The sequence below is a fragment of the Molossus molossus genome, unplaced genomic scaffold, assembly GCF_014108415.1.
Source record: "Molossus molossus isolate mMolMol1 unplaced genomic scaffold, mMolMol1.p scaffold_m16_p_21, whole genome shotgun sequence".
NCBI classification, from domain to species: Eukaryota; Metazoa; Chordata; class Mammalia; order Chiroptera; family Molossidae; genus Molossus; species Molossus molossus.
The window spans coordinates 3,859,893-3,877,595 of NW_023425357.1; the positions used below are offsets into that span (position 1 = coordinate 3,859,893).

General features: G+C 55.3%; 2 protein-coding genes across 5 annotated transcripts; one reads left to right on the forward strand and one right to left on the reverse strand.

Annotated features, from left to right (window-relative positions):
- Positions 1-1,359: 1,359 nt before the first annotated feature.
- On the reverse strand, positions 1,360-4,691 carry TSEN34 (tRNA splicing endonuclease subunit 34). Its single transcript, XM_036274294.1, has 4 exons — positions 4,369-4,691; positions 3,945-4,188; positions 3,541-3,798; positions 1,360-1,858 (listed from the first exon to the last, which is right to left on the reverse strand). Exons 1-4 carry the CDS (start codon positions 4,609-4,611, stop codon positions 1,671-1,673), a joined length of 933 nt encoding a protein of 310 aa, XP_036130187.1. The 5' UTR covers positions 4,612-4,691; the 3' UTR covers positions 1,360-1,670.
- MBOAT7 (membrane bound O-acyltransferase domain containing 7) lies at positions 4,118-17,616 on the forward strand. Of its 4 annotated transcripts, none has more exons than XM_036274290.1 (8): positions 4,118-4,223; positions 6,870-6,948; positions 7,048-7,177; positions 7,708-7,834; positions 9,637-9,796; positions 10,776-11,136; positions 12,904-13,080; positions 16,489-17,616. In XM_036274290.1, exons 1-8 carry the CDS (start codon positions 4,218-4,220, stop codon positions 16,874-16,876), a joined length of 1,428 nt encoding a protein of 475 aa, XP_036130183.1. In that variant the 5' UTR covers positions 4,118-4,217; the 3' UTR covers positions 16,877-17,616. The 4 variants fall into 4 exon arrangements, with proteins under 4 accessions (XP_036130183.1, XP_036130185.1, XP_036130184.1 ...); XM_036274292.1 differs by lacking the exon at positions 4,118-4,223 and adding an exon at positions 6,184-6,242; XM_036274291.1 differs by lacking the exon at positions 4,118-4,223 and adding an exon at positions 6,356-6,748.
- The last annotated feature ends 87 nt before the right edge of the window (positions 17,617-17,703 follow it).

Consider the following 17,703-nt stretch of genomic DNA (forward strand, 5'->3'; position numbering starts at 1 on the left):
GTGTTCTGACTTCGGCAACATGTTGGTAGTGAAGGAAAGTAGTGCCTATAGGATTTAATGACTGATTGGATGTGGGGGCACCAGTCACAATATATTTTTTAAAGACTTTATTTTTTAAAAAAGGAGTTTAGGTTCACAGCAAAACAGAGGAAGGTAAAGATTTCCCATTTACCCCCTTATGCCCCCATATGCATAGCCTCCCCCATTATCAACACCACCAGAGTGGGACATTTGTTACCACTGATGAACCTACACTGACACACTGCAACTACCCAAAATAGTTCACATTACAGTTCACTCTTGGTGTTATACATTCTGTGGCTTTGGACAAATATATGATATGTATCCACTGTTATAGTATCTGCCCTAAAAATCCTGTGACCTGCCTATTCATCCCTCCTTCCCCTCTAACCCCTGGCAACCACTGATCTTTTCACTGTCTCCATAGTTTTGCTTTCCCCAGAATGTCATACTTGGAACCATATAGTATAGAGCCTTTTCAGATTGACTTTTTCCACTTAGTAACACGCATTTAAGTTTCCTCCATGTCTTTTCATGGCTTGAAAACTCAGTTTCTTTTTACTCTTTAATAATAAATATTCCATTGCCTGGATGAACTATACTTGACCCATTCACTAACTGAAGGACATCTTGGTTGCTTGCAGAGTTTGGCAATTATGAATAAAGCTGCTACAAACATGGCTGTACATTTCTGTGGGGTTCTAAATTTTCAGTCCTTTGAGTAAATACTGAGGAGCATAGAGAGTAATTTAGTTTTGTCAGAAACTGCCAAACTGTCTTCCAAAGTGACTGTACCATTTGAATTCCCACCAGCAATGAATGGATGTTCCTGTTGCTCCACATCCATTCCAGTACTTTGTGTTGTCAGTGTTCTCTAGGCCATTCTAATAGGTGTTTGGTGGTTTGTCATTGTTAATTTGCATTTCCATGATGACATATGATGTGGAGCATCTCTTCATATGCTGAGTTGCCAGCTCTAGCTTCTTTCATTAGGTGTCAAGGCTTTGGGCCCATTTTTTTCCATCGTGTTCTTTTTCTTGTTTAATTATAAGAGCTCTTTGAATATTTTGAACAACAGTCCTTTATCAGATGTGTCTTTTGCAATTTTTTCTGTTTTTAATTTTAATGAAGTCCAGATTATCAATTCTTTCATGCATCGTGCCTTTGTTGTAGCATCTGAAATATCTTTGCCAAACTCTAGGTCATCTGTTATCTCCCAGGAGTTCTGTGACCTTGGGCAAGTCATTTCCCTTCGTCCAAACCTTTCCTCATCTGTAAAAGCAGATGCAAATTGCCACACTTCCCAGGACTGTCCTAAGGATTCAAATCACAAACTCCACATTTATTCAACAAGTTTATTGAGATCTCTTGGGACCTAAGCCCTGTAGAAAATAGAGATGAATCAAACCCAATCTTCACTCTCAAGAAGCTCACAGTTTGGAAATAGGTAACTACAAAACCACAGAGCCAATAAGTGCTTTGAAATAGGGAGGGACATAAGAAAGATGTAGTGTTTATAAATGTGGAATCAAAAACTAACCGTAGGGAGAGGTAGGAAGGTGTTCTAGTCTCCCACGAAGAGATGAACTTGGGACCATCTAGAAAGGCTCTTGCCACAGACAAAGCCACACCCCATAAGTCTCTGGAGTTCACTGCAGGCTGGCCCACTGCAGGGAGGTGTAGACCACCTTACCATCAGGCTGCGGAGAACAAAGGAGCAGCGTCTTTCTGACACTAGTTCCGAGGCGGCCAGCAGAAACCAGGTCCTGGAGTGGGATGGGATCCCCAGGAGCCCAGCACTGGGCGATGTAGTGGGCATGGAAACGGAGCGGGTCACCTGGGTGGGGAAGAAAGGCATACAGCAGTTTCCAATGGCACAGGCTGGAAGACATTGGATCACCCACAGGTAGTAGACAGGGAATCATTTTGGCAACCACAGTATTTTATTGATTTCAGAGAGAGGAAGGGAGAGAGAGAAAAGACTTAGTGGACAGTCTCCAATTAATAGCTATAGTTCTATCTTTTCACATTCTTGGGGAAACAAAGGGTTTTCTGCAGATTTATGTTTTTAACTTTTTTTTTTTTATCCTCACCCGAGGACATTTTTCCATTTTTATTCAGATAGAGTGGGAGGCAGAGAGAGGAAGAGACAGAGAGAGAGAAACATCGACGTGAAAGGGACACATTGAGTGGCTGCCTCCCACACGACCCCCACCAGGGCCGGGGACGAATCGCAACTGAGGTACATGCCCTTGACCAGAATCAAACCTGAGACTCATTGGTTTGCAAGCCAATGCTCTAACCACTTAGCAACCCGACCAGGGCAACCTTTTTTTTTTTAATGCTCACCTGAGGATATTTTTCCATTTATCTTCAGATAGAGTTGGAGAGAGAGAGAAACATCGGCATGAGAGAGACACATCAATTGGCTGCCTCACACACAACCCTGACCAGGGCCAGGGACAGAACCAAATCTGAGGTACATGCCCTTGAATCGAACTCGTGACCCTTTGGTCTGGGGGCCAATGCTCCAACCACTGGGCCAAACCAGCCAGGGCTATGTTTTTAACCTTTTAGTTACACAATAAAGGCACTCTTACTACAAATTCAAAAATTAACTGATTCATCAAAAGTCCCTTTACCTACACCTGATGCAAATTCCCTTCCAGCGTTAACCACTGTAGTTGGCTGGAGTACATCCTTTCATGCCTTTTTTACTTTCTTGATAGGATTCTCTTAGTCTACTTAGTACTCCATTTTACTCTAGGTTTTCATATTCTTTCACTAGAGCCACAATTTTTAAGGCTACTTAAATGTGTATATAATTGCATAACAATATAAAATATGATTTACTTTTTACTACATATACTTTGTACAAGCTATTGTTTTTTTTCTACCTTTAGTCATTTAAAATCAAACGTGTGTGTGTGTGTGAGAGAGAGAGAGAGAGAGATTTGAGAGAGAGAGGGAGGGAAAGGGAGAGAGAAAAATTTCAATGTAAGAAAGAAAGATTGATCACTTGCCTCCCTCATGACCCCGACCGGGGACTGAACCTGCAACCTGGGCATTTGTCCTGACCGGGAATTGAACCGTCAACCTTACGGTGCACAGGAAGACGCCCAACCAACTGAGCCACATCGGTCAGGCCCTTTTGGTCATTATTAAAATAAATGTACATGGACCTACATCAATCTGATAGCTAACAGTGATGTTTAACCACTAACCCATTAATCATCATTCTGGTTGTTATCTAACTTTCAAATACTGTAAGGAATACTGCAATGAATATTTCTTATATGTTTGGTATTCATATCTAAGTATTTCTAAGTGAAACTTCTATATGAAAAGAAGTATTAATAAAATGTACTATACTGCCTTCCAAATAAGCTTGGGTTCCCAAGTGTTTCCTGTCCTTCCGTGTGTTTCAGAAGCTGAGAAAATGAGACAAAAAGGAAAAATGCAGAATGTGGTGGGACTGTGAAGAAGGGGCAGCAACCAGATGTCCCAACCGGAACTCACCAGGATAAACCAGGAAGTCGCCACCGAACTTGCCAGCGGCACTGAGGAAGAAGCCTCGCTCCCACAGGTCTCTGTAGATGCTGTAGCGCAGCTCGTGGGCTGGACGGCCAGCGTGGGGCCAGTCCTTGGACTGGACACGCCAGTCCAGGGGCCTAGCCTTGATGGGTCGAGGCCTAGCAGTGGCTAGCTGAACGAGCAGAGCAGACCTAGGCAAGAGGGCCACCCCATCTGAAGGCCCTGGTTGGGAAGAGGAGGAGCCTGGAGGAGGTGAACCCAAGAGTTTGGTGAATCCAAGACGCAAGGTCTTCCCGTCCCCAAAGAAGACCCAAACCCTAGAGTCTCAGCCTAAATTCCCCAAAGATCACTGCTTCTCCTGGTCCTTGGATTCCAACTCCAGCCCTCACCTGCTTCCTCCTGCTCTCCAGAAGCCTGGCTTGCTCTGGTCTCATTTTCTTCGGCTGCTTGGTTCCCATTGGCCCCCTGGCTCTCACTGGTCCCTGAATCCTGTTCCAGCTTCTGCTTCTTGGCAGCCTGGCCCTCGGCAATCTTCTCTAGGAGCTCCTGACGACGGGTCTCACGGGTCTCAGCAGCCAGGGCGCTTTGCTCCTGGAAGTCCTGCTCTTGCTGGCGCTTGAAGGATGCCAGAGCCTGAGAAGTAAACTCAGCTGGAACCTAGGATGCAGGTATGCCCTCCCCTAGGAAGCCAGGAATCCTGAGCCCCTAACCCCTCCCAACTTCAGGCCCCGAACCCAGAGATCTCAGTCTCCCAACTCCCAAATTATCCCAGAATCCAGGGCTGCCAGTCCGCCTCTTCTCCCGCCCCCTTACCAGGCTGTGTTGGCGGGGATCCGGGCGCGGGGCGCTGACCAGGGTCACGGCACCGATCTCGGCCAGGAGCCGCGCCTCCTCGGGCATCAGCAGCAGCGGGAGGCCCAGGCGCGAGTTCTGGCGGGGCCCGCGGGGCAAGGCGCCCACCGTGCGGCCCCCTACACCCAGGCGCTCCCGCAGCGCCTGCACCGCCTCGGCGCCCCACACCAGGGAGCGGCCGTTCGCCACCTCCACCACCAGCATCCTCCTGCGGGAGCCGGAACACCGCGGTCACCGACGGAGCCGCCGGCGCGCTCCCACCGCCCTGGGGGTCTCGGCCTAGCGCCGCCCCTGGGCCTCTGGGGGCGGAGCCTCCCTCGACCCGCGGTTCGCCACCTGCCGCGCCGGACGGCCAGGCCCCGCCCCCGGGCGATCCCGCCAGGCCCCGGGGCCGCGGGAGACGAGGCCCCGCCCCCCGCCGAACCGCCGGAGTCAGGTCTGGGCCAGCACTGTCGCGCCGCCAGCGTGCCATCGCGCCCACGCGCCTCTGAGAGAAGCCTGCGCGCGGGGCCACGCCCCCTCGGGCGGTCTGCGCTGCCCTCTCGCGGAGCGGGCGTGTCCCTTCGGGCGTTCCCGTCAGGTGCCGGGACGTGCCGAGGCCACGCCCAGCTCGGGTTGCTCGGCACTCGGCTCCGGCCACAGCACGGGGGCCCCTCCCCTTTCCCGCGTTCGGGAGTTCTCGGCGGACCGAAAGGGGAGCCCCGCCCGCTCCGAACGGAAGCAGTTCGGTGGTCGGGCGTCCTCGGCTCCCGTCCGCCCGCAGCCTGAGGCCCCGCCCCCTCGTGCCGCACACGCTCCCCCTGTGGGGGAGTCCCCGCCCCTCGACCGAACCCCGCGGCCGGAGGCCCCGCCCCCTGGGCACCCGTCGTTCGTCTCCGCTCGGGCGGGCTCACCCCACTCGTGGGCGCGCGGGCCGCCTCCCCGCTCCCCTTCAGAACGTGTCGCCTTCCTCCGGCAGAAGCAGCGGGTCACCTCGTGACCACCGCCTGGCAGTCCCGGCCGGACCACCCCTGCTAGCGCTCCGCGCGCTGCTCCTCCACACTACCCCACGCGGACCCCTGCGTCGGTTTCGTCACGCCGCCACCTCAGCGAGCGGGAAGTCTGGGGCCGCCCTTCAGGCCGTAGCCCCGCCTTGCCCCTGAAGCAACACACCTTAACCCCGCCCCCCGGAACACACCTCTACCCGCCGATTTGGTTCCGAGACTTCGAACCTGAGGCGGGTTACGGTGACCCCGCCCCCTTGGCTGACGCACCCCGGGGCCCCGCCCCTTTCCAGCTGGACTCCGTCGGCCCGGCCCTTGGGAAGGTCCTGATCACCGCCCCTTTCCTGTAGTCTGTGTCTGTGGCCCCGCCTCCTTCCTAAGCGTGAGACTCCGCCTATCAGCAGACCCAGGTCAGCCCCGCCCACCTCCGTCCGAAGCTGTGGCCCCGCCTACTTCCGAACACAGACCTTCAGTACTCGACCATACCCGAAGCACACCGAAGCTCGTAGCCCCGCCTCCAAGCTGCCTCCCGACTCGGCCTGAAGGAACCCGAAGCGGAGGCCCCGCCTCTTCCCGAGCACTAAGCCCCGCCTCGTTGTGTATTCGGGCTCCGTGGATCGGGGTCCCGGTCCAGCCGGGGACGCGTGCTCCCGGTGCTCGGCGCCAGCTCCTTCACTGCCCAGCCCTAGCCTGACGGGCGCCGCGCACCCAGCCCCAGATCCAGCAGCCCGGCCGGCTCCCGGGAGAGGCGGGGGCGCGCGGGGCGAGGAGGCGTGGCCGGCCCGGGGTGGATTGCGGGCCGGGACTACTCGGCCGCCTCTTGCCCGGCGGGCGGCGCGGAGCCGGGCCCAGGTGGGCCGGGGTGGGGGCGCGGTGGGGCGCTGCGTTTCGGCGGGGACGGGGACGGGGCGGCGCCGGAGCGCGGCTGACCTCGAGTGTCGTAACCGCCTGTGGCTTCGCGGGGCGGACCTGACCGCGCTGGGCGCACGCAGCCGGAGTAGGGCTGAGGAGGGAACCTGTGGCGCCCGCCCTCCGGTCGTAGGCAGGAGAGGGGTCTAGGGCTCCGAAAGAGGCGTAGGCTGGAGGCCTGGGCGTCCCTGAGTCCTCTGGAAGAAGGGCTGGGGGTCTGGGGACCTGCGTGCCGGGAGGGGAAGTCCGGGGGGCCAGAAGAGAAGGCCCGGCTTCCTCGATCCTCGGAGGAGGAGGGGCCGGAGGTCTGGCCTCCTGGGTTCTCAAAGGAGAAGAGGGCTGGAGGCCTGGGTTCTTAAAAGAGGGAGTCTGGGGGTGGAATCCTCTTCTTGAAGGAGGAGGGGCCTGGAAGTCTGGATTCTTATGTTCTCAAAGGAGAGGAGCTGAGGGTAGGTCTCCACAGCCCTCGACAGCTGAGGACCAAGGAGCAGATTCCTGAATCCTCCAAGGGGGAGAGCTCAGGGGTCCCAATTCCTGGGTTCTCACTCTGTACCTCTGTCCCTCCCTCAGACCATGTCGCCCGAAGAATGGACGTATCTAGTGGTTCTTCTTATCTCCATCCCCATCGGCTTCCTCTTTAAGAAAGCTGGTGAGTCAGGTTCCCTCCCCAGTGGAAAATAAGGAGGGGGGAGCAGGGTGTGTGGTGGAGGCTGGAGCATTCCAGGCTTATGCTGTCTCTTCTCTGCAGGACCTGGGCTGAAGAGATGGGGGGCCGCAGCTGTGGGCCTGGGGCTCACCTTGTTCACCTGTGGCCCCCACACTTTGCATTCTCTGATCACCATCCTTGGGACCTGGGCCCTCATTCAGGCCCAGCCCTGGTGAGGATGGGGTGGGGGAGAAGGGAGAGGGGAGAGGAAGCAACCTGTTTTCTCTGAATCTTCCTTGGTTTTTGCGTCGCTCACTCTGTGGACATCTCTTGTTTCTTTCTGTCATTTGTCTGTTTTTTTTCTCTCCTGCCTTTCTGGGTCTTGCCCCTGTGTGTTTGTGTCCTCTACATCCATGTCATGAGTTCAGGAGAGGAAGGCATGACTTCTCTGCTGACAGTCACTTCATAGTCCCTCTCCTTCCATACCTCTCTCCCCCTTCCTCCTTGTAAAGGGTGAATTGAAGGGTATTCACCCTGAAGCTCTCTTAAACCTCTCCTCATTTTCTTTTCTCTGTTACTGCTCATTTGTATGTGGCTCTGCCTCTTCTCCAGCTGTCTCAATCTTGCTCATTCTGCCCCCACCCGCAACCCCCATTGTCTGTCTCTGAAGGTGGGGAGGTAGGGGAGGATTTGTAGCTAGAACCTGGGGAGGTGGAGGCCAGGCCCGGGAGCCAGCACAACCGCCTCCTGCCTCTGCCTCAGCTCCTGCCACGCCCTGGCCCTAGCCTGGACTTTCTCCTACCTCCTGTTCTTCCGAGCCCTCAGCCTGCTGGGCCTGCCCACTCCCACGCCCTTCACCAATGCTGTCCAGCTGCTGCTGACACTGAAGGTCAGACTCCCCTCCATCCTCCCCTGTGCCAGTTAACCCCCAATTTTACCCCCTCTCCCACGCACCCTGAGGTGAGACTTCACCTCTCCACTCTTCCTTGGGGTGAGGAGCCATGTTGCAAAAGAGGAAGACCGCCTTTGGGGAGAAGGCCCTTATCTAAGGACACCTGGGAAGATGGGTGAAAACAGATTCCCAGACCCCATCCCAGACCAAAAAGTCGTGGGTTCCTGTGGTGCACTGGGCTCCAACGACATATCAGGGAGCACAACAGGCACGCGAGCCAGGTCTCTTCAGGATGGGAGATTGGGACAGGCAGGCATTGCCTAGCCAGAAGAGTTTCGGGATGCAAGGGCAGGCGTGTGGAGGGAGCAGCTGACTCCCAGCTGTGCTCTGGTGAGAGAAGGAAGGAGCAGCAGCAGGGACCACGCCTTGCAGGGCCTTGTTGGCTAGCACCAGGAGTTTGGACTTCTTTCTGTGGGGGCCCCAGATCCCTTGGAAGAGGGTTTTGGTCTGTTGCCAGAAGGGGTAATGTGACCAAATTTGGAGGTTTTTAAAAAATGTATTGATTGAATTTTAGAAAGAGAAGAAGGGAGAGAGAGAAAGAGAGAAACATAGATTTGTTGTTCCACTTATTTATGCATTCATTGGTTGATTCTTGTATGTACCCTAACCGGGGATCCAACCACAACCTTCGTGTATAGGGACGACACTCTAACCAACTGACCAACCCGGCCACGACAAATTTATATGTTTAGAAATACTCGCTCTGGGTGCTTGGAGAAGATTACAGCAGGAAGGGCAAGGTGGGGTGAGGTCCAGCTGGCAAACAGTGGTGGCAGCTCGATCAGGATGTCGGAAGGTCGGTCAGTTGAGTCCCAACGGGAAATACTGCATTTAAGATAACTTGAGGAGTTATTTGCAGTGGGGGTGGGCAAGATGTGGAGGAGCCAGGGGGACATCACAGGAATCCTGGACCAGCAGTTCAGGAGGAGCCCCAGGGGATGAGAGGAGGGGCAGGCAGAGGAGCCTGGACCGAGGCCTCTATAGAGGCACCCACCCTGAGACTCACCTGGGGTCACGCCAGCCCACTGGGGTCTTAGAAGGGAATAAAACCCCAGCTCTCAGTCGTGCCTTCCTCCACCTCCACCCCGGGCTCTGGGTAGACGGAACAGGGGGAAGCTGAAAGACAGGAGGCCTGCTGATGCCGGGCGGGCCTTGGGTCTGTGCGGAGAAGAGTAGCGAGCAGACCTGGCAGGGTGGGCTGAGCATATTCAGCCCCACAGTGGGGGCAAAACAAAAGAGTTGGGGCTCGGGCTCGAGAGACCTGAGGGAATAGATCTGGGGAGCAAGGACATCTCCGGCCTGAGCAATTAATTGGATGGTGGTGCCACTGCCATTACCTGAGGGGAGATCTGGGTTAGGGAGTGGGTAGCACCTGGTTCCACTACGCATGTGCCCAGAGTATTGGTAAGAGGCAACTTGATGAATAGAATGGAGGAGAGAAGTCCCAGCCAGGGGTAGAGTTTAGGAGTCATGAGGTGAGGGTAGGGGAGTGTCTAAAGCCCCCGATGGCAGGAGAACACAGAAGGAGGGAACATGAAGAAAGAAGCCAGGCAGGCCCAGGAGTGAGCCCGGGGAACGCCTGCTATCCACTGAGACACTAAGATGCCATTACTACTCCCCAATAGCAGAATTCTGCTCCTAGCTGCACCCCAGCATCCCTCCACTATGGAGAAGGGTAGCTTATGGTGTGTGGGAGCATGAGGTCTGACCTGTCCCCTGCCCACACCCCTTCCCCCCAGCTGGTGAGTCTGGCTAGTGAGGTGCAGGACCTGCACCTGGCCCAGAGGAAGGAAATGGCCTCGGGCTTCAGCAAGGGACCCAGCTTGGGGCTGCTGCCCGACGTCCCCTCTCTGATGGAGACACTCAGCTACAGCTACTGCTACGTGGGAATCATGACCGGTGAGTGCGCCTCTCCCTGGCCTGCCTCTCCCCGCCTCCCTCTCCCTTGTCTCCATTCCAGCATCTGCTGCTCTGAGGGAGGGCGAGGGCGGGCTGGCTGGCTGTGTCTGACCCTCCCACTGGACCAGGGCTCCTCCCGGAGAGAGACGAGAGACGGACTGTTGTCGGCCTGTGGTTCCTTGTAGCTTTGCAGGAACATCAGGGGATAAAGGAGAAAAGTCTGCAGACTTGATGCTCCATCTACCCAGGGAGCAAACATTCACAGCTATGATCGCATTTCAGTTTCTGAAAATATTTGTCGTGAATGCTGACCTCATACAAGGCTTTCTTTTTCATGGTAACTTTATTTAGCTGCAATTGACATCTTTTCTCACTTATAACCACTTCCCATGCGCTGGTGTTTAGTGCATTGGTGGAGTTGTGCAACCATCCCCACCACATAGTTGTAGAACAGTTTCATCACCCCAGAAAGGAACTCTGCACCCTTCAGCCAGCAATCCCCCAAACCTCCAACCAGCCCCAGGCCCTGGAAACCACTGATTAACTTTCTAGCTGTGTAGTTTGGCTTACTGTGAACATTTTAGAATGAAACACACCCTATATGGCCTTTTGTGACATGTGAGGCTCCTGACACCTGTCACTTCTGTTAATCCCCACTGCTCCGTCCATCCATAAGCCAGGCCATCACTTTATCTGAAACAGTCTCCCCACTTTCCATCATCGCCCCTCTGTGGTCCCTGCCCTGCTGAGCAGCCAAGGGGTCTTTGTGGAATAGCTCACGGTAGGAGTTTCCTGGCAGGGAGAGCAAAACCCAGAGGCCTCCTGGCTCCCCTGTCTGTCTGACTCCATTTGTATCAGAGCCTCGGGGCCGCTCGCCCATCCCCCCAGACTCCAGCCCTGCCCTTAGTCCTTGGTCCCTGGTCCCTGCCGAGTCCCAGGGTCCAGTCTCTGACATATATCCCCGCCCCTCCCGCCACAGGCCCCTTCTTCCGCTACCGCACGTACCTGGACTGGCTGGAGCAGCCGTTCCCGGGCGCCGTGCCCAGCCTGCGGCCCCTGCTGCGCCGCGCCTGGCCGGCCCCGCTCTTTGGGCTGCTCTTCCTGCTGTCCTCGCACCTCTTCCCGCTGGAGGCCGTGCGCGAGGACGCCTTCTACGCCCGCCCGCTGCCCGCCCGCCTCTTCTACATGATCCCCGTCTTCTTCGCCTTCCGCATGCGCTTCTACGTGGCCTGGATTGCAGCCGAGTGTGGCTGCATTGCCGCGGGCTTCGGGGCCTACCCCGTGGCTGCCAAAGCTCGGGCCGGGGGCGGCCCCACCCTCCAATGCCCACCCCCCAGCAGGTCAGGCGGCGGGAGGGAGGTGACCCAAGACCTGGCAGGCCCCACCACCTCGGGTTGGCCCTTCCCCTAGCAGGGAGGATAGTGGGGATCAGAGGGCAGGTCCCACCACCTGTTGTTGGCGCAGTGTCGCCCTTGGGCCACCACAGCCCGCCTTCCCCTAAGGAAACTCTTCTGATACCTACGGATTGTCCCTTGTTGCTAGCGCTTATCACCCCATGGGATGGCAATTGCTCTCTGTTGCTAGGAAAAGGAAGGTGGTATCCCAGCAACCATGTGCCGCCCCTCTGTTGCCAAGGAAATGCCACCCCCCCCCAATAATCTGAGTGTTCCTGGTTGCTCTGGATGCCATCGTTGGGTAATGATGTGTTGCCCTTTGTTGCTAGGGAAACGGTTCCCTAGCAACTGAACCACCCCTGTTTGCTAGGGAAGCAGGTTCCCTAGCAACTATGGCCAAAAGGGTTGTTCTTTGTTGCTATGAAAATGGCACCATGTGGCCCCTTTGCTGCTAGGAGCCAGCGTTCCCTGCAGGGGGATGTTGTCACATAGCCTGCAGTTGTCCTCTGTTTCTAAGGAAATGGCATCCCTAACTGCATGGGCCTCTAGCAGAGGGGACACCACCCCTAGCAAACACAGGTTGTCTTCCTATGTTGCTGAGGAAGCTGATCCCCCTGGTAATGGTGGTTTGACATCATTCATAGTAATGCTACCCACCCCTAGCTCTTTCACTGCTAGGTAAGTCACCCTTCTGGTAACTGAGCTCTCTTGTTGCTAAGGAAGTGTTGCTCCTGTGTTACTAGGGAAACAGTGCCCTTAGCAACTGTGAACAGTCTGCCTCTCTGTTCCTAGCAACCACAAGCATCCTCTGCCAGGGATGTAAATTATGAAATATTCCTTGATTGCGTGGGGCCATACCCTAGTGGACACAAACTGCCATTCTGTTGTGGGGGAGGTGGCACCCCCATGCGAATTTATTTCCACTGCTCTACTAACCATGGGTGGACCTCCAGTTGCTAGGAAATGTCAGGTGGGGGCTGAAGGCTTTTCTAACCCTGCTAGCCCCACTCTAAGTGAATGGCTCCCCTCCCATTATCAGAAGCCACCAGGCATTCAGGAGGACCAAGGACGTCCCCACCGCTGATGGGGGTGTTGGCACCAGTAACCCAGGAACTACCATATTGCTGGGAATGATGCTTCTTGAACAATCCTAAGAACCAGTAGCCAGAGGCCCTTTCAGGAACCTTTTCTAAACATCCCAGATCTTGTTGCTAAGGAATGCCCTTTCCCTGGCAACAGAGACCATCCAGGCTAAAAATATCTGCCTAGCAACCACGGACCATCTCGGGGTTAAGGATGCTACTTCCCTAGCAACCACAGTGTCCGGCAACTCAGAGGAGGCAGCACTTGGAGGCTTCTCTGAATACACTGAGCTTGGTCGCTGAGGAATGGCCTTTCCCTAGCATCAGAGACGAATGAAGGGTCAGGTCGCTAAGGACTAATAGCTTAGCAACCATAGCCCTTCCAAGTTTTTCTCGGCCCCGTTGCCAAGAGAACCCCATTGTTGGTGAACTGTGTGCCCCACCACTACCTTTCTCCCCCAAAGTCTCCTTCTGGGCTGTCTTCCCCTGTTGCCCTAGCCAGGGTGACAGCCAGGGCGCTGTCGATTGCCCACGATCCCCTCCATAGCATCGGGGCTGGGACAGTAGCAGGCATCGGGAGGGGGCCTGGCTGAGTTGCATGTCTCCCCCACCCTCATCCTCCAACCCCCAGTCCGGAGGAGGCCGCTGCCCTGGAGTACGACTATGAGACCGTCCGCAACATCGACTGCTACCGCACAGACTTCTGCGTGCGGGTGCGGGAGGGCATGCGGTACTGGAACATGACGGTGCAGTGGTGGCTGGCGCAGTACGTCTACAAGAGCGCGCCCACCCACTCCTACGTCCTCAGGTGAGCCTGCCAGTCCTGGACAGAACGGAACTACATCTCCCAGCAGCACTTGGGGCAGCCTGAAGCTATCTGGCTGGGGCTCCACCCCTGAGAGTCATGGGAGTTGTTGTTTCTTAAATCTTTTGCGCTTCTGCTGATCGCATTACTCTGGGGTGAATCTTTCCCTGTCTTTGGGCCTCCGCTTCTACTGTCAAGTCCAGCAGACAGAAGCAGTACCCTGAGTTCTCTGGACTCAATACCCAAATTTTCCAGAATCTCAGCCCCAGCAATTACTAAGAAACCTTGAGCAGTGAGTTCTGTTTCCTCTGATACATGGGGGTAATGCTGTTACCTATTTCATAGGTTGATGTGAGCATTGAGTGATATAAAGTATGAAAGGTACTTCATGTGAGGCCTGGCAGGTGAGTGTTAGCTATATATTAGTTTCTATTATTCTTCACTCATCTGATATTTCTTGAGTGGAGACTTTGTACCATACATCATCTTTCAAACCTTCGGAAGTAGGAACTGTTACCCCCATTTAAAGATAAGGAGAGTCAGGCTCTGATAGGTTAGGTAACCTCCTCAATGTCATTCAGCCTTCCTGGAGCCACCAGATGAAATCAGGATACCCAACAAAACTTTCTCAAAGTGAAGCCATTAGTGATGGTGTAACAAAACAAAAACACGCAGATTCCGCTGCTTACTGCAACAAAAGCCAAACTCATGAGTCAGCTACTGGTGCAAGAGGAAAGAGGTTTATTCAGGTGCCACATAACCCGGGAGAATGGTGGACCCCCGTCTCAAAGACCATCTCCCGTTCCCGCAGTTGTCATAGGGATAGGGAAGGGAGTGCTTTTTTTTTTTTTCCTACCCAATTATTTTGCTGGCTTTTGGTGTGCTGGGGTCCTGTCCATTCATCTTTCTAGCTTTTGGCCTGCTTGGTATAAGAACCTCCCCCTACTCCTTCTTGGCCGCTGGAGGAGACTTTCCCACACTCCAGCTGACTGTCTAGGGTAACAGTGGGAGTTCTGGAGATAGACTTACCTTAGGTGCATGATCCAATTTTCGATCTAAAGACCACTCTGGCCCTGTGTGGGGGATGGAGTAGAGGTGGGGGTAGGCAGCAGGAGGGAAGCCAGGAAAGGAGTTCGGAGGCCTTGGAGGCTGGCCAGGTGGGAGACTGGTGTGCTGGCATAGAGAACAGGTTGAAAGTGGGTGGACTTGAGAGTTGGACTCGGGCTTGGCATGGACTGGATGTGGGGCATGCAAAAGAGAGGAAATGAAACACAATACCCGAGTGATGGGCACAAGTGACTGAGGGCACAGCAGGGCCACCTCTCGAAAAGGGAGTTTCAGGAGTGAGCCTTGGACTAACTGTGAGGTGGCTGTTCGGTTTCCAGCTGGGGTTACTGGATAGGCAGTGCTGTGGTTGTGGGCACGTGAGTGTCCTCAGGTACAAGAGACATCACATCTGGGGGCTGAGCATCAGGCCGAAGCCTGCAGCCCTCCAGTGTCTAACCCGGGGGCTCTCGGCCAGGGCCGTGGTGCTGCCCTCGGTGCATTTGGCCATTTGTGTGGGGATGTTTGTTGTGGCAGAGAGGTGCTCCTGCTGTCTAGTGGGCAGAGGCCAGGATGCTGCTCAGCATTGTAGGGTGTGCACAGGACGGTCCCGCGACAACCACCCAGCCCCAAATGTGAATTGTGCTGAGACTGAGAAAGCCTGGTGTGGACCAGGGACGGGGGGGGGGGGGGTGTGGAGAGCAAAGACAGCCATGAGACCGGAGGTCAGGGAAGTGTCCATTCCGGGAGGGAGCCAAGGCAACCAAACGTTTCAAGGAGGAGGGAGGGATCGTTTGTGTTGAGTGCGCGGGATGCGTGCAGGAGCTCGGTCAATGACGGCAGGTGGGGCATGATGGAAGGCAGCAGTCTGACCACAGCATGACGAGGGTGGGGGTGAAAGCCAGCTGGCTGGGTTCAAAGGAGCACAGCCGAGTTTTTGGAGCAGAAAAGGAAGCATATCTTATGGAGGACAAGTTTGATATCCTGTCCTGTCCCCTACCCACCCCCATGGGAAAACCATCTTTAAATCCTGCCAACCCAGAGAATTCTCTCTCCATCATCAGTAGGAAAGAAAGAACACAATTCAGTTAGATTTCCTTTGTTTTTCCTTATTTTTTCTTTCATTTTTATGTTTTTAAAGATTTTGTCTTTTTTTTATTGATTTGAGAACAAGAAAGAAACATCAATTTTTTAACCGAGTTATTTTTTTTAGAGAGAGAAGAAAGGAGGAAGAGAGAGGGAGAAACATCTATTTGCTGTTCCACCTAATGGTGCATTCATTAGTTGACTCTTGTATGTGCCCTGACTGGGGATCAAACCTGCAACCTTGACGTATTGGGACGACACGCTAACCAGCTGAGCTACCCAGCCAGGGCTCAAGCAGAGTTCTGTTACTAAATACCTATGAAAGCAGATTGCCCTGCACGTCACAAGCTACCCACTAACGAGGTTCCCAAGACGGAAAGAAATCTCACCCTTCTTACACGCCCCCCATTACAGTCCTTCACACAGTGTGCCCTCAGGAAAAACCCTAACTTGTCCTCAAGGAAGTGCCTCCTCTCACATGTATCCCAAACCCACCGGCATTTGGGGGAGCCCCTGTATTAACGTCTTTATTGGAAGCATAAACTCCTATCTCTCTGATAGGCATTACGGGGCGGGGGCCCAGGATGAACCCCACAGTGGCAGGATGACTGCACGCAAGCTCCAACGGTGCTTAGCTTTCCATCTAGAAAGACAGCAAAGCTTTCCAGACCCTTATTTTGCCTTTTCTTTCTTCAGTACGTTTTTATTGGTTTTAGAGAGAGGAGGGGAGAGGGCGAGAGGAACATTGATGTGAGAAACATCAGTCGGCTGCCCCCTGCCCACCCCCCAGAGGGGATCGAGCCCACACCTGGGGATGTGCCCTGACGGAATCGAACCAGTGACCTTTTGGTGCATGGGACAGTGCTCAACCAACTGAGCCACATCAGCCAGTGCTATTTTGCCTTTTCAAAGATTTACATGTACATCCCCCAAAAAAAACAAGGAAAATATTCTCAAACACTAAGTTTTTCAAGAACATGGCTTGAGAAAAGACAGGAAGAGGTTTCTCCTTATGGCAGCAGGAAAAAAAATCGACCTTTCATGGACCCTACTCCCCCGAGGCTGGGGTGGTCAGCACTGTTCTGTCATGAGGGGATTTATGACAGGACAGGGAGTATCGGACAGAAATGTTGATGCCGTGGGCAGAGGACATGGATGGGAGGTTGGGTGCCTGGGTGCTGAGGGGGGTCAACTGGGCTCCTGAAAAGAGTGGAGACCTGGGTCTGAGGGAGGAGGGGCTGGGGCCTGGGCTCCTGGGTCCTGACGCCCTCCCCCCTGCAGGAGCGCCTGGACCATGCTGCTGAGTGCCTACTGGCACGGCCTCCACCCTGGCTACTACCTAAGCTTCCTGACCATCCCGCTGTGCCTGGCCGCGGAGGGCCGGCTGGAGTCGGCGCTGCGGTGGCGGCTGGGCCCGGGCGGCCAGCAGGCCTGGGACTGGGTGCACTGGTTCCTGAAGATGCGGGCCTATGACTACATGTGCATGGGCTTTGTGCTGCTCTCCATGGGCGACACCCTCCGCTACTGGGCCTCCGTCTACTTCTGCATCCACGCCCTGGCCCTGCTGGCCCTGGGCCTGGGGCTGGTTCTGGGCGGGGGCGGCGCCAGCCGGCGGAAGGCAGCAGCCCAGGCTGCCGGCGTTGCCCCAGAAAAGCTCCGGGAGGAGTGAGCTGCCAGCTCTCCCTCTGCCCGGCCGGCCGGCCGCCAAGCTCCTGCCTGGGAATTCCGTGAGCCAGGCTGCGTCTCCTTTCTGAGTCCCCCGTGTGGCTCTGGCTCGGGGCCTGGGGCCTGGAGGGTCCCGCGTCCCTCAGCACCCCGCCTCACAGCCCGGCTCCCCCTGGCTCCCGAGCTCCTTTCCTCCTGCAACATGCAAAGCGCTGTCCAGACAAGACTCCTTTGTTCCCTGTGGGGCTACCGGGTTTCCAGAGCTGGACCCCCAAGCAGCAGGGGCCTGAGGCGCAGTCCCCCCTCCATTCCGCAGTGGAAGGAGGCGCTCCGGGTGTGGAAACCTCTCCCTGTGGCTTTCCCGTTTTTACATCATCACGCCAGTGTCTCAGGCCTAGGAGGGAACCTAACCTTCCACTTCACAAAGGGGAAACCGAGGCACCGGTGAGCAGGCCTGGAGACCACCGTTCCTGTGGATCCCATCTGAGCCACCTCAGGGTCCCAGTGCTCCTGTCATCCTGCGGCATAGGATGGCATCAGTGTGCGGCTCTCCCAATAAAGTGTGCACAGACCGTGTGTGTGCAGTGTCTGGGTGGGCGACCCATGTGGGGGGGTGGGCCACCCAACCCCTGTGCTGTGCCCTGCCCCCGTCCCCAGGGTCCTGACGAGCACCTGTGGACTTCAGTTCCCAGCAGACCTTTGGGAGCAGTAGCCCTGACAGGTTATAGGAAGTGCACACTATTCCCTCCCAGACACCTGTGCCCAGGTACGGCCTGCCCCAGCCCCGCCCTCCCCCTGGGTTTTTGCCCTCTGGACACGGAAACAACTGCT

What these genes read in the sequence shown, in the direction of transcription:
- TSEN34 (XM_036274294.1), bottom strand. Translation starts at nt 4,611, where the DNA reads ATGCTGGTGGTGGAGGTGGCGAACGGCCGCTCCCTGGTGTGGGGCGCC. An exon ending in TGGAGAGCAGGAGGAAGCAG is followed by an intron (nt 3,799 to 3,944) that starts GTGAGGGCTGGA and finishes CACCTCCTCCAG; the next exon opens with GCTCCTCCTCTTCCCAACCA. An exon ending in CGACTTCCTGGTTTATCCTG is followed by an intron (nt 1,859 to 3,540) that starts GTGAGTTCCGGT and finishes TTCCCCACCCAG; the next exon opens with GTGACCCGCTCCGTTTCCAT.
- MBOAT7 (XM_036274290.1), top strand. An exon ending in CTTCCTCTTTAAGAAAGCTG is followed by an intron (nt 6,949 to 7,047) that starts GTGAGTCAGGTT and finishes TCTTCTCTGCAG; the next exon opens with GACCTGGGCTGAAGAGATGG. An exon ending in ACCCACTCCTACGTCCTCAG is followed by an intron (nt 13,081 to 16,488) that starts GTGAGCCTGCCA and finishes TCCCCCCTGCAG; the next exon opens with GAGCGCCTGGACCATGCTGC.